This window comes from Sminthopsis crassicaudata, chromosome 4, assembly GCF_048593235.1.
Source record: "Sminthopsis crassicaudata isolate SCR6 chromosome 4, ASM4859323v1, whole genome shotgun sequence".
Classification (NCBI taxonomy): Eukaryota; Metazoa; Chordata; class Mammalia; order Dasyuromorphia; family Dasyuridae; genus Sminthopsis; species Sminthopsis crassicaudata.
In genome coordinates this window covers 309,962,125-309,981,553 of record NC_133620.1, presented here as the reverse complement: position 1 = coordinate 309,981,553, position 19,429 = coordinate 309,962,125, and the positions used below count along the sequence as shown (strand labels likewise).

At 35.1% G+C, this 19,429-nt stretch overlaps 1 protein-coding gene across 1 annotated transcript in view; it reads left to right on the top strand.

Moving 5' to 3' along the window:
- SHISA6 (shisa family member 6) overlaps positions 1-19,429 on the top strand; it is a 627,719-nt gene that overhangs the window by 86,576 nt on the left and 521,714 nt on the right. The window contains exon 3 of the mRNA XM_074312049.1: positions 8,226-8,386. Within this exon, the coding sequence (XP_074168150.1) occupies positions 8,226-8,386 (161 nt within the window). The remainder of the gene's footprint in view (positions 1-8,225; positions 8,387-19,429) is intronic.

The window sequence follows — 19,429 nt, the reverse complement described above, 5'->3', positions numbered from 1 at the left end:
TGATATCACACTGCTAACTCATTTTGAACTAGAAGTCCATTGAAACTAACAGTTCATTTTCAGAACAATGGTGATCTATCTATGCTTTATCCATATTATGTGTGTAGAATTGATATTTTGTATCTAAATTCAAGATTTAAAATTTTTCCCTATTGAATTTTCTCAGCACAATGATTATATCAAACTTGTGGTTCTTACTGTCAGCAAATATTCCAAATAAATCATATTAAAATGTTATTAACAGATGTCTTAGAAAATAAGTAAAATATAGTACAAGATATCTAATGTTAAATTTGTAGTATTCTATGTCAATATGTAGCCAGTAGAGATTCTTTGTATTTGAGTTTGATGCCATTGGTGTAGCCTAGCTCATGAAGTTCTTCTTGAATTGTTATTCTTTCATCTTGGATGTTAGTTATCCTTCCAACTTTATATCTATCCCTTTCATCCTAGTCATTGATAACCAACACAAACCACTTCCTTGTCGCTGTCCTAGGCAGAGAAAACTTTTGCCTTTTGCTTTTCTTCAGTGCATTTGTGTGTATGTGCATGGGAAGAAGATGGGGAAAGTTGTGGTAGTGCAGTAGAGTTGCACTCTATTCCATCTAATGCATCTTTGCATTATTGCCATGTCTAGATTGTACCTTCATAGTGTTATTGTGAAGCATTTTGTAAACTTTAAAATATTATAGAAACTAAGTTATTGTCATTTGGAGTTGTTGATTCAGTTACTTTAAAAGTATGCCCTTTAAAAGTGGTATACTATATGACATTTGCCCTCTCATATTTTGCTTATTCATCTTTCCTTTCTTCTTCCCTCATTACTCTAGTTTTGTTCCCTGGTTGCAATCTTCTCCATCCCCCAATCTTCCCCTCTTACCACATTATTTTACAAAATCTCTTTCATTGCTTTTGAGTGATCAATATTGCAGCTGTATAAAATAGCTCATACCTTAACCCATTTCCTCTGGCATTTACAAATTAATTAGATAAAAATGAAAAAGTTTAGAATTAACATAATATTTATTAAATGCCCTAGAGAATGAGGAATGAAAATGGAGAAGGACAGGAGAGAAGAGAAAGATCCTGATGCTGGTAGATAATATCACTATTTTTCTTCCTGTTTTCTATAGAAACTGTTTTTGACCACCTGAATGGGCAGGAGAGACTTGAGCAAGACACAAATTTCTGACATACTTTCATGTTGTCATAGATTACTTGGTATAGGAGAGACCTAAAGACCTTTCTTTATTGAGGAGTAGGGGAAAGAGAAATATGCATTGTGACATAATGCAAGGTTCCTTGAGTTCCAGAAATCACCTTAATGACAATCCTCTGAATCACAGTCCAGGCAATTATAGCCACAGGACCCACTATTCAGGTTTCAACTATAACTCAACATTTTAAGACATGGAATATTCTCTTAAAACTTGTTAGAAGAATATTTGCCACATCTTCTTCTTCTACTACTAGTACTACCACAAAAATAAGCATGCTAGAAATAATCCTTTATGTCACATTCCATAATTAAAATGCTTATTTCTTAGGGAAGTGGCCTGACTTTACCATAGAACCAGAGGGATTATATAGGGGCTTGGTGATCTACAAAATAATCTGAAACTTGAATGTTTTATGTTTCAGAATGATAGAATTTAGAAGTGGGAATGGACCTTGCAGGTTATCTAGTCAAACTGTTTTATGAGTGACTATCACTCACTCATAAATAGAACTAAAACCCAAATCATATAGATAGTAAGCTAGAGTTTGGACCCAAGTGACCCGGGTTTAAATCCAATTTTTTGTTTTTGTTTTTCCCTACTACCACATGCTAACTTTACTTCATTATTCTTTTTTTTTTTTTTTTTTAATAGTGTTTATTTGCCAGATATATGCATGGGTAATTTTACAACATTGACAATTACCAAATCTTTTGTTCTAATTTTTCCCCTCCTTCCCTCCCCTGCCCAGATGGCAGGTTGACCAATATATGTTAAATATCTTAAAGTATAAATTAAATACAATATATGTATACATGTCTAAACAGTTGTTTTGCCGTACAAAAAAGATTGGACTTTGAAATAGTGTACAATTAGCCTGTGAATGAAATAAAAAATGCAGGCAGACAAAAATAGAGGGATTGGGAATTCTATGTAGTGGTTCATAGTCATCTCCCAGAGTTCTTTTGCTGGGTGTAGCTGGTTCAGTTCATTGTTGCTCTATTGGAACTGATTTGGTTCATCACATTGTTGAAGATGGCCACATCCATCAGAATTGATCATCATATAGTATTGTTGTTGAAGTATACAACGATCTCCTGGTCCTGCTCATTTCACTCAGCATCAGTTTATGTAAGTCTCTCCAGGCCTTTCTGAAATCATCTTGTTGGTCATTTCTTACAGAACAATAATATTCCATAATATTCATATACCACAATTTATTCAGCCATTCTCCAATTGATGGGCATCCATTTAGTTTCCAGTTTCTGGCCACTATAAAGAGGGCTGCCACAAACATTCTTGCACATACAGGTCCCTTTCCCTTCTTTATTTACTTCATTATTCTTGACAGCTTCTTTAATTCTATAGCTTTTCATTAATCTCCTATAAGTATGTGAAATTTCTTCTCATATGAATACTTCTCATATCTTCCCTAATACTTTATACACCTTGATTAATCCATTTTCCTCCTTTCAACCCAAATAAAAAAGGAAAAAGTCCACTAAGTGCACAAATTATATATTTCAACTTTCTATGTAGCATAACTGAATTATTCAAATCTTTACTTCCCTTTGTGTTTTATTGATGTAGACTCAGTTCATTAAGGTTAGCTGTAAGTTCTGGGTAGGCTCCCTGGAGCCCTCAGAATCAGCCAGAGTCAGGATAAGTAAAAGTCCTTGGCTTTAGGGGAGAAGAGAAGGGGATGGACAAAACTGCCACAAGCTCTCCACCAATCTCCCTTCTCCTCGTCCTCCTCCAAAGTGACTCTGGCTTGTCTCACTCCACCCTTTAATCCCTCCTATGATTATCTGTATACACTAAATGATCAAGCCAGCACGAAATAGTGAGAAGGGCCATTTTCCCAAACATATACTAATAGAGTTATTGTCCAATAGGTAATTAGCCTTAAGTGTTTGGTTATCTGATTCCAGTGCACCTATACAGAGTCATTATAATTGCAAAGTATTCAATTTCCTTGTATTTCTTTCCATTTAAATTTTATAATCATTTGTAATATGATTTTCCTGAGTCTGATTGCTTTATGCTAATTCAATTCATTTAAGTCTTTTTATGCTTTTTCTGAGTAATATCCTATTACATTTGTATAACATAATTTGTTAAGTTAACAATGTTGATTTAATATTTTGGTTTATATAGGAATTTTATTCATGTCATTGAGCTCCTTGTGACATTTGGCATTCCATGTGGCCTCCATGTCAAAATATAGGGATTTCAGTCATTTTTTCAATATCATTGCTAAAAGGGGAAGTGATTTATAAATTCACCAAAAGTGTATTCCATTGACTTTTCTCATCATAGACAGCTGATGAGTGAATGGGAACAGGGGAATAGGAGTTGGTGACCTTAATGGCCAATTAATGACAGAACTAAAGAGCGTCAGAGCTGGAAGAGATCTTATCAGTTCTCTAGTCTGATTATGCTATTTTTTAAGAGGATACTTTGAGACCCAGAAAGGAGAAATTAGTTGTTGACAGTCACATATCAAATTAGAGGCAGAGGAAGAACTAGAATCCAGGACATTTTATTTTATTCTACACTTACATCCAAATGTTTGATCTTTGATATCTATTCTCTTCTGATTTGTTGTGGTAAACCAATGACATTCTAAGCATCAGACATCTCTCTCCAGAGGTCATATGGGACAAATATTTAGTGCCAGTTTCCTGTCTTACAAGATCATGGGTAAGATGCTTGGGCAATCCTAATAAAGCACAGAGAAAATATAAAATTGCTTTATAAATGTCACTAAATTTGTAAGACTGCTGACAATTATTTCTTCTGCAAAAGGTTCTGTTCTTCAGAAGCAACTTAACAGAAAAATATTTAATACTCATGCACATTTAAGTCAATTGTTTAGGATACAGAGTATCTGTTTTTCTGAACTTGAGGTGCACAACTAGCAATCCTGGAGGAGTGCACAGAGATGGACTGGGGCATTGAATCTATCATTTAGAGCAATCTGCAGACAGTCAAATATAAGGCCAAAATGACATCTAGTTATGACCATAATCATCAGAGGTTGTGGCAAGGTTACAGTTATAATGGCAGTTTTTAAACTCCAATTCATCATCAAGTACCATTCTGTCCCCTAGGTTACCGTAAACTTATTCTCCCATTTAGATTCCATTTCCTATGGAATTAATCCAGGGCCTTTCCAAACAATCGAGAATTCTTAAATTCTCAATTCAATTCCCTGTGTTTTTTTTGACTTGTATATCTTGAGAAGTTGGCATTCCAGCCATTTGCTGGCATTCTTCCATCCCTGAACTGATTTCTTCTTAAATTATGCTGTTTCTCTCCTAAAACACCTATTCTGCTGGTTAAAATTCTTTTCTAACTTCTAATCCATTTACCCCCACCAATGAGTAAGTAAATATGGCAATCTATTCCTGACAAGACTGTCAATGTCATTCATTTGACACTTTTCAAATGTTATTTTCTGTTGTTTTCTTTTAATGTATATGTTCTGTCGCTATCTAAATTGTAAACCCCAGTAGTTTAAGCATATGAATCATTTTCTATTTCCCATGGATATAGTATAAAATCCTGACCAGTCAATTCTTGATTATTTTCTAGAATTTATGTAAAGTGGCTACTAAATGGCAATATCAAATATTTTCTATCAGTGATCCTCCACATGGCTCCCAAAATTATATTCTTAAAGCATTTGGTCAAGAAGCTCCGGTGGCCAACTATGGCTTATAGGACTAAATACTAACTCCTGTTTGCCCCTTAAAGGCTTTTGTTATGTGGTGCTAGCCTATACTTCCAATCTTATTACACATAATCCCTCTTCCTATATTGCTTCCCCAGTCCAGCTAATACAATTTTGCTGTTCCTCCCCTTTTCCATCTCATTGTCTTTGCCCACATAATTCCCCATGACTGGAATGCATTTTATTTTTTCTTCTGCCTCTTAGAACTCAGAGCATCCTTCAAAGTTTGGCTCTATTGTCACCACTGTATAAAACTTTTCTTAATCATCAGTAGTGCCTGCTCCATGGAAGTGCCTTGCACTTAATTGGGTATTTTCTTGCATGTACCCCCCTCCCCCCCACACATTTATATGCCTATTATTTCCCTTGATAGAATTAATATAAATTCCTTGAAGTCAGAGACTTTTTCTTTTTCTTTTTTTCCCTTAAATCATCAGACACCTACCATGATGTCTGGAACATGGTAGGGTTTAATCAATGCTTTTTGATTAGTTTATTAATGTTTCAACTCCCTGACATTCCTCTGGCTAACTGTTGTAGTTGTTCATTAAAGATGGAACAACAAGGGAAGTTATTATGGACATAGGGTGCAGAGCAGGTGCGTTATGGGCCAGAACTTGAAACAAGGTACTAATGCTTATGTACTTGATTCACACCTTTAAAGGAGTTCACACCTTTAAGGGAATTCACACATTAGTTCACACATTCACGAGCATATAAAAGGAGGAGTTCACAAGCCCACTAGAGAACAAGAAGGCTGCCTCTAGAAGCTCCCCAGGAAACCTGCTCCCAGAGAACATTACATTTTAGAGAAGGAGATTATATTTTGGTGTCTGAATGTGGGACCAAAAACCTTCATCTGTGACCCAGAAATTAGGGTTAGTACAACAAGGAAACTTTGTTAAAGAACTAAAGTAGTATTTCAGCTGAAATGGCACAGATGTTTAGAAAACAGCCTTCTGTTTCTCTTCAAGGAAAATGTGTAGAGAGCATTGTCAGGGTTATGAAAAGCCAAGGTTTAATTATAATTTGGGAGCAGATCACTGAACTTTTAAAAACTATACAGCACACATCTCCTTGGTTTTCCAAGGAAAAAGAATTGGATCCAGACAAGTGGAAATTAGTAGGAGAGCAACTAGGTGAAAACTACAATTCCAATCCAAACTCAATTTCCAAAGATACACTTCATACATACAATTTAATACAACTGGCTTTAAGAAATTATATAAGTGTTAGACTAAGGAAAAAGAAGAAAGAGCAGGAGAGGGAGGACCCAACTAAACTAGGTGAAAAGAATGAAGAATTAGATATGAATGGAGTTAAGTACAATTCTGAGTGTGTCACTTCACAACAGGAACATTTCCCATCTCCTCCTCCCTCAATTAACCCTTCATGGGTTAATTCATGAGAAGGAGGAGGGGAAGGAGCAGTGACACAGTCAGCTGCATCTATGAAACAGCCTATGACAAGATTACAAAAGGCAACGACAGGATGTATGTAATTTTATAAATGCATACCCTGTGATTGAAGAGCTTAACTCTTCAGATCAAAAAAGGAGAAGATACATTCCTTTTGATCTGGAAAAAATTAAGGATTTGAAAAAAGGTTGCACTCTATGGAGCTACATTACCTTATGTTAAAATATTACTGGGTAATTTGGCTTATGAAATCCTAACTCCTAGTGTTTGGAAATCCATAGCTAGGACATGTTTAGAACTTGGACAAAACTTGTTGTGGTTTTCGGAGTATCATGAATTATATAGGATTCAAGCCAGAAGCAATAGGCCAATTAGAATTAACATACAAATCACTTTTGACCAACTAGCTGGTGAACAGGTCAGTATGGAGAGAATTCACCACAGATTATTTATCCCATAACAGTGTATGAGCAAATTTCTAAGGCTGCAATTAAAGCTTGAAGTTCTCTCCCAGAAAAAGATGAAAGTAAAGCCTTCACAAAAATAGAGCAAGGTCCCAATAAACCCTTTGCTAGTTTTGTGGGATGTCTGCAAACAGCTGTCACAAGAACCATTGGAGAAAATGCAGCTACAGAAATAATGACCAGACATCTGGCTAAGGAAAATGCCAATGAGATTTTCAAAAGAATTATATGGGGAATACACAAAAGTGCTCCTTTAGAGGAGATTATAAGACACTGTGCCACAGTGGGCATTTTGAACATTGGGTTTGGGGTTTTATTCTCTCACCCTGTCCTCTCACTCTATCTCCATATCTACATTGGCTTCTCAGATGTTCAACTTTTCCATAATGAAAACATCAATGAGTTTCTCTTGCCAAGAGGGACCCTGTCTTCCCATGTTCATCATATCTGGGCATAATAAGCTTTTGTGCCCACTGTGGGCACACCTTTAAAGAACATATATAAGAAGGAGTTTACAAGCTCACTAGAGGACAAGCCTACTCTTGGACTTCGGGAGATTCACAAGTCAGAAGCCCACAATCCCACTCTCGGAGGCAGAGAAGATTCATTCCAACTTCCACCTTTGTGCTGGCTGGAGACATTTGGAGAGAGCTCTCAGAACCAAGGAGAGAAATAGGCCTCTAAGAAAGCTAACCAGGCCCAGGAAAAGAGACAAGACTTTAAAGGAAAAAATAAAGGATTTGGATTTAACTCCTGGCTGAATTTGGGGTGATTATGCTGAACTGAAATGAAGGCTGCCTCCAGAAGCTCCCCAAGAAATCAGCTCCCAGAGAACATTACATTTCAGAGAAGGACATTACACAGGTATAAGGAACATGTAGACCATATTAAAATTAAATAAGAAAAGAACAAACCAGGCTCACAGAAACTCTACCTTTCTCACTCCCAGTCCTTAGGTAATACTGACACCATCACCCTTTGTCAATCCCTGTATAAGGCAATTAGATGGCAATGGACAGAGTGCCTAGAGTCAGGAAGACTTGCTTTTCTGACTTCAAATTTAGATATTTACTAGCTATGTGGCTCTGGGAAAATCATTTAACTCTTTTTGCCTCAGTTTCATCAATTGTAAAATGAGATGGAGAAGGAAGTAAGAAACTACTTCACTATATTTGCACAAAAAAAAAAAAAAAAAAAAAAAACAAAAAACAAACAAACAAAAACAGTAGGGTCATGAAGAATTGGACACACTGAGAGAAAACTGAACATCAACAGCAATCCCTGTATGGGACTATGCATCAACATATTAGTGATAAGTAAGCTAGAAGTCCTAGCATGCTATATGCATATGTTTTTTAAATCTAATTTTGTCATCTATCTGTTGTTTCAGAGCTCTTGCTGACATCTTAAGGCAACAGGGACCAATCCCAATAGCACACTGTGAAAGAGAGACTATCTCAGCTATTGATACCTCTCCCAAAGAGAACACACCAGTCAGATCCTCCTCAAAAAACCACTATACTCCAGTGCGTACAGCCAAACCTGCAACAGGTAAGTATAACCTTAAGATTTTCTTCTGAGGATAGTGGGATAGTTAAATGAGCTCTCTAGTTTCTCTATGAGAGAGCGAGAAATTTCAAAGTTGCAAGTGGCATAAAAGAGACAAAACTTTCAAATGTTTCAATGAATGACTTAAGTAAGATTGGGGAATCATTATGCCTGGAGATGATTGTGAATAGGAGAAATTTTCATCAATTTCTCAGCTAGGCAGGATACAATCCTTAAGTAGAAAAGTAGACAAGATGGCTTTTGGCAAATCCTTTAAGCCTGAGGAAAGTGTGATGATTTAGTGATTATATACTAGAACAAGAAACTAGAAAGCATGTCACAAGGAAGAACCTGCAGTAATCACTGTAGTTAGCTATAATCATTATTTGAGGCTATATTCAATTACATGTTCATTTATGTGTTGGAAATATTGACCATACTTGCACTGTTAGAAATATGAAAAACAAAATAATATACTGCTATTAGAGATAAGAGGGACTATTCAATTTGTCTTGTCACCTGAAGAATGTATCATACCCTGCAGTTTAAAAATGTAAATTTTAAGATCTGTCTTTTTGTGACCCTTTCCAGCCAGTTCCCTGAAGACACCCAGTTAGAACTTGGAGAATGGCTGAAAAATATTTTGAATCCCCTATTGAGTAGTTAAGGATGTAGGTCCAAAGAGAAAAATGCTGAATTTCTGAGAAGTAAAAAACCCTCTAAGTATGACTCAGGTGCTATCAATAAATATATGAAAATATAGTGATGACTGTAGCCCTGGAGACTCTGATTTTGAGAGAGTTTATTCTAAAACATGAATAGAATACTTCTTAAAATTTCTTCCTAAATCCTTATCTTGAAGTCAGATCCTTTCCAAGAGTTTGTTAATGGCTCTGAGAATTTAGGAAAGTTTGGTATCAAAAGCTCTGCTAGTTTGTTATCAGGTTGGCTTGAAATATTTTTTCTGTGACACTGATACAACTATAGTTCAGGCTCTAATCACCTCGTGCCTGGACTGTTACAGTCAGTTTCTTCACTGCCTCAAATCTCTATGTATTCCATCTTCTACTCAGCTGTCAATCTGATTGTCCTAATATGCAGGTCTAACCATGCTACATATACCCATCTGTAAACCCTGTTGGCTTTTTATTAACTTCAGGATATAAGATCCTTTCTTTGGCATTTGAAGTTCTTTTAAAGCTAGCACTTTCCTGAATTTCCAGTATTCTTGCAATATACTTTACTCCATAACTCTGTTATCCGTTAACATGAGAGAAGTAACACTATTCAAGGGCAAATCAACTCCCATTGCTCTTGTTGAAATTCTAAATTCTCATTCAATGGAAAAATCCTGGTCTGATCAGCTCAGGGTGTCCCAGCTCCCCACCAAGATACTCATATATCAGGTTCCTTTAAACTCACTCCTTGCAAAAGGCCTAAGCAATTTGCTAGGACCCTTTTGCCTGCTGAGGAGGCATTCCTTTCTCAGTGCAAAATTCCATTTCCTTAATAGTGGCAGCACTATAGAAATCAGTCTCTTAGCAAATTGGTTTCTATCCAACAATAAACTTTCATTTTTCAACTAATAATTCAGGAATAAGTGGATTCTTTCACTTTAAACCTGGGGCTGACCAAAAAGTTGTTTTTTTTTTTTTTTACAACTGCCTTAACCTCATCACTATTGGGAATTGAGGGGATACAAAGCTCATCATTGGCACTTTCGAGTCTTAGCAAATACCATATCCTTAATGTTGGAACCTTCCACTAGATTAGGGCTTCTTAAACTTTTCCATTTGCAGCCCTTTTTCATCTGAGAAATTTTTTATATGACCTTGGGTATATGAATATTAAAATAGGTATATGAATCAAACATTTATTGATAATAAATTATAATTTCATGAACCCCATTCAGATATAAGATCCCATATGGGGTAGATGAGGTGTGAGGCTGGGCTTGGAGAGAGAGGAAAATAGGGAGAGACAGAGACACAGGTCCACAAGAATTCATGAGCCCAAGGGTATCTCTGGCAATAAAAGGAAAATTTATTTCTTTTTTCATTAAGAAAAAGATTCTCTTAGTGGACAAAAACCCCTAATTCAATCAGGAGATTTTTGCAAAGAAGTTTGCTGATAGTACTTAGTTTTTTGGGCAGATACTGGCCTGGGACTAGAGGCAATTTGAGTTGAAGTTAGACTGAAATCTTTGAATTGAATAGGAATTTTCCATTTGAATTAGAAGTCCTAGACTAATCTTCTATTCAACTGAGGATGTAATCAGTTAGTAAGTGTTATCAATGGGAGTGGGCTGGTCTCATTCAGAATAATAGGATGAAACTATTTATCTTGATTCCCCAGGGTGGGTCTTTTGTATGGGAGAGGTTCTCTGAGAGTCAAGGAGAATTACTCCCTTTAAGGAGTTTCTCAGGTGTTTACCTCATGGTTCAAGTCAGAACTTTATGGGGTTCCCCTATCAGGATCACTGTTTAAGAAATTGAGCTCTAGATTTTCTCCAATTTATTCTGTGTATTACTTGTTTGTACGTAGTTGTCTTTTTATTACTTCTTCTATCAGACTGATAGTTCCTGAGAGCAAGGCCTGTTTTTTGTCATTTTTTTGTATCCCCAGTTCTTAGCACAGTGCCTGGAACCACAAGCACTTAATAAATGTTTGCTGACTTGACTTCTTCTTTAGACCAAACTTAGTCATAATAATAATGTAGCATTGAGCTTCCTTTTTATTGTTGTTCTTTCTATTTACATTGTTGTGGTCTATTCTTTGAAAGTTATCTGGTTCCTAAAACTTTATTATAAGATAAAGAAAAAAAAAGTCAACCTAAACAGTAATATTCACTGACTTTTTGAAGACAGAAAATGTTTCCCTTTCCTAAAAAGTTTTTCTATCTAGTGGCTAGAAATAAATTTAAATAAAATAGTTCCCTTTTGCACATTTTATCCCTCTCATCAAATACAACACCATTTTAAAGTTTGTTCTGTTAATTAGAATAGAATTTTGCTTTTTGAATAAAAATTCAAACAGATCTTAATAAATTTTTAGAACAGACATTTCTAGGTACTTTGTTATGATTATCAACTCAATAAAATAGTGCTTTTAGAAGAGGAGGGATAAAAAGTTACTAAATAGTAGGAAAATATAGAAGTTGTTCAATATCTAGAGTAGGGATTTGTCTCAGAGCACAAATTTAATACATATCCTCCTTCAGTAATTAGAAACATCTTGCTGCTAGGAGCTTATCAGAAAAATTAAGAATTACTCAAGCTTTGTTAATAAAATCCATCTCTAAGACACTGAAGTAACTAATTCTCTTTCCGGTTCACCTGAATTTTTCTGAGTTATTCATATTATTTTTATATAATTAATTTCATTGTCGATTTGAGATTGCTCTATGCTACTTTATTTTTTTATTGGTAGGGAAATGTAAAATATCTAGGTATGGCTCTGAATTCCCAAAGAACAGTAATATTCTAAGCTGGGATCATTTTATTAAGCTTCTGGCTTATATGGTAGTTTTTTTACATTAGAAGCTCTGGGTAAGCTCTGGATTAGCAGTTAGAAAACCTTAGTTAAAGTCACACTTCTGCTACACATTATCTCTGAATATTCTGACAAATTATTTTGGGCCTCAGGTCCCTCATTTACAAAATGAAGGAGTTGTATTAAATGACATTTCAAGTCCTTTACTCATCGAAAAACCAATGCATTTATGCAAAAAAAAAAAAAAATGGTTTTGAGGATGTCTGTTTATTGTTCAGCCTAACAGTAAGGTTTATAACTGGAACTATGCTCAAAAAGTTATCAGACTGTGCATATCCTTTGATCCAGCAGTGTTACTACTGGGCTTATATCCCAAAGAGATTTTAAAAAAGGGAAAGAGATCTGTATGTGCAAAAATGTTTGTGGCAGTCCTCTTTGTAGTGTCAGAAACTGGAAACTGAGTGGATGCACATCTATTGGGGAATGGCTGAATAAATTATGGTATATGAATATTATGGAATATTATTGTTCTGTAAGAAATGACCAACAGGATGATTTCAGAAAGGCCTGGAGAGACTTAAATGAACTGATGCTGAGTGAAATGAGCAGTACCAGGAAATCATTATATACCTCAACAACAGATATATTCTGATGGGCGTAGCCATCTTCAACAATGTGATGAACCAAATCAGTTCCAATAGAGCAGTAATGAATTGAACCAGCTACACCCAGCAAAAGAATTTTGGGACATGGCTATGAACTACTACATAGAATTCCCAATCCCTCTATTTTGTCTGCCTGCATTTTTGATTTCCTTCACAAGCTAATTGTACACTATTTCAAAGTCTGACTCTTTTTGTACAGCAAAATAACTGTTTGGAAATGTATATGTATATTGTATTTAATTTATACTTTAACATATTTAATATGCATTGGTCAACCTGCCATCAGGGAGAGGGGATGGGGGAAAGAAGGGGAAAATTGGAACAAAAGTTTTGGCAATTGTTGGGATCCTGGATCTCTTAGAATCAGCTGGAGTCAGGATAATTAAAAGTCTTTATTCTTGGTCTTTTGCCATCCCAGTCAGGGGATTAGATCTAGCAATCTCCACCAAGTCCTTCCTCTCTCTCCACTGCCAGGAGAATGAATCAATCTCTTCCTCCTATTCCACTCACTCATGTCACTTCTCCTTCTTTGTCCACACCCACAGATCCAGCCAGCACAGAATAGTTGGGGACAGTCATCCTTCAAACATATTAATAGACAATTGTCCAATTGGCAATTAGCCTCACATGCTCCATTATTTAAGTGCATTTGCTCAGTTCTAGCCCTTTGCAGGCAATTGTCAATGTTATAAAATCACCCATGCATGTATCTGGTAAATAAAAAGTTATAATAAAAAAGAAAGGAAAACAAGAACTATGGAATAGTGGTAAGTAATATTAGAAAACCACTCTCATTGAAATTGACTCAAAGAGAGAAAAAAAAATATATATATATGTATGCATATATATATGTATATATATACATATATATATATATATATATATATTTTTTTTTTTTTTTTTTAAGAAAAATTAAATGTTACAGAAGTAAAAATACAGTTAACTTTAAGAGTGGAAGAGTTAAGCTTTTCCCTCTCAGAACTAGGTATTGCTTCTTCTTGTCTACTTGCAGCATTTTCTCCTTGACCTGCAAGATCTGGAATTTGTCTATAATATTCCTGGAACTTTTCATTTTGTGACATTTTTAAGATGATCAGCAAATTCTTTAAATCTTTATTTTACCCTCTAGTTTTAGGGTATCAGGATAGTTTTCCTTGAGCATTTCTTAAAAGATGTCTATTATGGCTTGTTTGGGCTAGCTTTCTGGAGATTCTCCAGATGGGCCTTGCTCTCAGCAGAATAATCACCACAAGGATGTTCAGGAATAGAGTCTAAAGTATTTATTGTCTCCTTCACAGTTTGTGAGTGTCACAGTCTGACCGAAGCTGACTCAGTCTATGTCCTTCACAGTCTGTCTCCTTCACAATCTGTCCCAGTCTGACTGCATCCCCAGTTTTCTCAGCCCTTAAATACCTTACTCTAATTACAGTATCATTACAGCACACTGACTATATGCTAACTAGAGTGATTATATCATTATATCAAACTACAAGGATTATATCATTATATCATACTAGACATATGTGAACTAGAGAACCATTATCTCATCAATTACACCTTGTTGTAAGTATCCTCATTTCACGTTTACTTCTCCAGAGTTCTGGCCCTCTACAGTGGCTTTCTAGTAGTCTAATAATTCTTAAATTTTGTCTCCTGGATCTATTTTCCAGGTCTGTTGTTTTTGTAATGATATTTCAAAAGTTCTTCTATTTTTTTAAAAATACTTTTCATTTTATTTTATTGTTTCTTGATTTTTCATAGTGTTATTAGTTTCCACTTGCCCAATTATAATTTTGTATTATTAAAGCTTTTTATTTTCAAAACATATGCATTCTCCCTTGCAAAATCTTGTGTTCCAAATTTTTTCCTTCACTTCTCCTTATCTCGTCCCCTAGATAGCAAATAATCCAATATGTGTTAAACATGTACAATTCCTGTATACATATTTGCACAATTATGCTGCATAAGTCCAATCAAAAAGGAAAAAAAAAATAAGAAAGAAAATAAAATGCAAGCAAACAACAAAAAACACCACTGTCGTCTCTCTGGATGTAAATGGCTTTGTTCATTACAATTCTATTGGAACTAATTTGAATAATTTCATTGTTTAAAAGGACCACGTCCATTAAAACTGATCATCATATAATCTTACTGTTGCCATATATAATGATTTCCTGGTTCTACATCTTTTACTTGTATCAGTTCATGTAAGTCTCTCCAGGCCTCTCTGAAATCATCCTGCTGATTATTTCTTATAGAACAATAATATTCCATAATATTCATATAACTTATTCAGCCATTATCCAACTGATGGGCATCCCCTCAGTTTCTAGTTCCTTGTTGCTATTTTTTGTACTTGCTGCTACAAATATGTGTGTCCTTACCCCTTTATTATGATCTCTTTGGGATGCATGCCAGTAGAGATACTGCTGGATCAAAGGGTTTATACAGTTTGGGAGCCCTTTGAGTATGATTCCAAATTGCTCTCCAGCCAATTTTAATTTTTAAGGAATCATTTCTTTAAGTCAGTTTTTGTAGCTCTTTTTCCATTTGGTTAATTCTCCTTTTTCAGGTGTTTTTCTCTTCAGTGGATTTTTGTGCCTCTTTTACCATTTAGGTATATTTTTTTGGGGGGGTTTGGATGCCATTATTTATTTATTAGTAATTTTTGCTTCTCCTTTATAAAACTGTTGATAACTTTTTTTTCATGATTTTGTTGTATCACTGTTAAACCTGAGATCAATTCAAATTTTTCTTTGAGACTTTGCAGGTAGTTGTTTGACTTTGGTACCTTTTTTTGGAATATATTGTTTGACCTTCCCTGTTACCACAGTGACTTTCTATGGCCAGGATCTTTTTCTTTTTCTATTGTTTGCTTATTTTTCCATTCTATTTCTTGACTTTAAACTTTATGTTAAAGTTGGGCTCTATTTCTTGAGTGTAGGGAGCAGTGTCCCAAGGTACAACTTTTTATACTGTTACAGCTGGTTCTAGGGTTTCTGTAAGCTTTTAGTTCTTGCAAGTGGTATGATATAAAAAGAGGTATGGTCAATACTCTCCTGTACTATGCTATGGTCTGTGAGTGACCACAAATACCTTTCTCCTAAGCTAATATCTGTTTTTTTTCAGAACATCTCCAAACAGACTATAATTTGCATTTTCCAAAAGTGAATGTCATTTTTTTGCCAAGATTTCAAATCCTCTCTGAAGATGCTTTATGTATCTTTCTTCATGGATGTCATTCATTTTCTTCTGAGGAAGTGAGGCTAATGCCCACAAATATCTTTACTATGCTTGTCCCTGTCTTTTCTACTGGATAACTCTGTATACTCTAAGAATATGAATGAAGTGCTGGCAGTTGGGAGCCCATTACTATTTCAGAAGTAAATGAAGAATTACCTTTTACTTATCATAGATATGATGCTCAAAAGAAGCAAAAGATTACTAAAATAAAGTTACTTTTAGAAAACTTGGATGTCACTGTACACTTATACTTCACCTTGCAATTAAACTTATACAATAATTCCTCAATCACAAGGCATTGCTGGGAATGAGGCATTCCAAATTAATGAAATTAATGGAATGTATAATCAAATTAATGAGAGTTCACCCCATTAATTTTTAGTGTAAATGTAAAGTAGTTTAAAAATTTTTTTGATGTAAAGTTTTCTATAATTTATCTCTCACTTACCTATGTTATTAAATTGAGCTTATTAGATGTAATTTTTTTTTTTCTTTTTGACTCAGTCATCATGATGAATATTTTTTTTAAATCAAAGAATCACTGAATTTTAGATTAGGAAGGGAACCAAGAGGCCATATAGTCAAAATACCCTCAGCAACCCTTCTAGCACGTGGTTATCAAGCCACTTCAAGGGTTAGTAAGAATGAATTGCCTACTTTCTGAAATAATCTATGTTGTTAATATTTTATTGTCCCCCTCAGCCACATTTTTTAAACCTCAAGCTTAGATTTTCCTCTTTGAAACTTCCACCCACCATTATCAATAATATAATTTGTTAAAAAGAAACATGTGCTTCCTATTTGACAGTCTTTCAAACATTCAAGAAAACTATCATATCCCATAATTTATCTCTTAATGTTTTATTCTTCAGAATAAATATCTATAATTCTTTCAAGCAATCCTTAAATTTAATGCTCTAGAGCAGTTATTATTAATCATATTAATTTGGGGTCCAATTACCAAAGTTCTCAGACATCTGAATGATGTTACCATCATCAATGATGTTAAAGATAATAACAACAATAAAGATAGCATTAATGTAGCATTTATAATGCTTTAAGATAAAATGATTTTTTTTTGTGGTATCATGTGAGTCTCAAAAGAACTCTGTGAGTATGTACTATTATTACCTCGATTTTACAGAGATGTTTGTGAAGAGATTTAAATTCTAATTGGGGGATTTTTTATTTAACCTCAGAGGTAAAAGAATGCCACTGGGACTGTATGTGACATGGTTAGATTTGCACTAAAGAAAATTACTTTAACAGCTATATGGACTACAGATTGGAGTGGAGAGAGACGAAATAAGGAAAGCAATTAGAAAACTATTGCATCAAATTAGGTGGGAGATGATAAGGGCTATATGAAAGGAGAGGACAAGATATAGATATTTGTCAAGATAAGATTTGGCAATTTGTGAGTTAAGTGAAAAGAAATGTCAACAATACCACAGATTGTGAATATAGGTTACTGTGTTCTTGACAGCAATCCAGAAGTTTGGAAAAAGGGTTGTTTTCGCTATTGTTGTATGTGGGGTAGAAAATGAATTCTGTTTTTGATATATTAAATTTGAGATGATTATGAGAAATCTAGTTGGAAAATCTCCAAAAGGCAATTGGTGATGCATGACTATAGGTTAGGATTGAGCCGGATTTGATATACATATTGAAGTTTTCTGTAATGACATTGCAATTGAATTGACTGAGGCTAATGTTAGGATCCTTACTAGGTGCTAAGTTGGTACTTAACAATTCTCTAGCTCAGAATTCACACCTTTAGTTCAAACCTTTAAAGGAGTTTACACCTTTAGACTTGTGAAAGGAATTTACACCTTTGAAAAGAACTAGCTCATTGGTTATGTAAGGAGTTTTCACAAGCCCATGGAGTACCCACAAGCCCATTCCCTGGGAGGATATAAGGAGCCAACATTGAGTCTGGAAAGAGTCAGTCTGGAGTGAGTCAAGGGAAAGACTTCCTGGGAGAACTTCAGGGAAGCATGAGGAGATTCAGAGGCAGGATTCAGTAGATTCACAAGTCTAAAAGAAAAGCCTGCTGATGGAGATTCATAACTCAAATTGACTTCCAGGAAACCCACAATCCCACACTCTTGGAGGCAGAGTCTGATTCATTTCCACATTTACCTTCATGCTGGCTGGAGGTTTTGGATTCAGAGGGAGCTTAGAGACTGAAGCTATCTGGAGACATTCTGTCAGGAAAAGATTCAAGACTTTGAAGGACACAATATAGGAAAAGGACTTTGCCTGCATTTTGGGGATTACTGGTACTGGAACTAAAATTAAGGCTGCCACCCCAGAAGCTTCTCAAAAGATCTCCTCCCAGAGAACAATTGCAATCTAGAGACAACAGAATATTACATTTTGGCGCCCAATGTGGGGCAAGGACTTTTGCTTATCTTTACTCTGGCTAATTCTGAGCCCTTCAAGGAGCTAGCCCGGACTTTACAGCTAATAAAGCAAGTGAGAAAGAATAGAAAGAAGCAGGAGAATTGAGGACAGAACCTCTGGAGATACTTCCAGTTAATGGGTATGATAACATAAGCATTTCCTGATTCAATTTCTTTCCTCTCATTCTTAACATGGGGAAATTAACTAAGAGAAGATAAAGTTGAATCTGATTGGCCTGTTTTACTTGCCTCAGTTTCCCTGATGAAGCTTTTTTATCTTCTTATTCTTCAACCAACATAGGGTAGGAAAAAGCTGTCCCTGAAATTTAATTAGCCTTGGCGTTCCTAGTATAGCTTGCTGTTCACCTAAAGGCATTAAAATTCCGAATCATAAAATGTTTGTACCAGTCCTTTTTGTAATGGCAAAGAACTGGAAATTGAGTAGATGCCTATTAGCTGGTTGAATAAGTTATGGTATACGAATGTAATGGAATATTGTCTTCTATAAGAAATGATGCGTAGGCTGATTTCAGAAAAACTTGGAAAAACTTACATGAACTGATGTTGAATGGAATGACTAAAACCAAGAGATTATTATCACAGTAACGATGATTAACTTGATGGCCCTGGCTGTTTTCATCAAGAAGATGATTCAGGGCAATTCCAATAGTCTTGAGAGAGATTAAAGGTGGAAAGATACTTTCCATATCCAGCCAGGGAAAGAACTATGGAGACTGATTGGATTAAAGCATAGCATTTTTACCTGTTGTTGTTGTTGTTGTTTATTTGTTTTTCCTTGTGTTTTTTTCTCTTTTGATCTGATTTTTCTTATGTAGCATGACTAAAATGGAAAAGTTTAGAATTGCACATGTTTAACCTATATCATATTGCTTTGCTGTCTTAGGGAGGGGAGACAGGGGAAGGAGGAAGAAAATTTTAGAATACAAGGTTTTGCAAAGATGAATGTTGAAAACTCTATTTGAATGTATTTGGAAAAATAAAATATTATTAGCCACCTCTGATAATGAACATGACATGTTTTCAGATCTAGGAAAGGAGACAGAAAATAAATAAATGAATCAAGAAAGAGCAATGTTATGAAAATTATATCATGTCTCTTCCCTAGGCTCATAGTTGTTTTGTTTTTTTCCCCTTATCTCTATTTTCTTTTTCTTTCTAGATGTCCTGTAATAAAGTCTTATCAAAATTTTTGAGTCTTGTTGATCTCTGTTGATCTAATT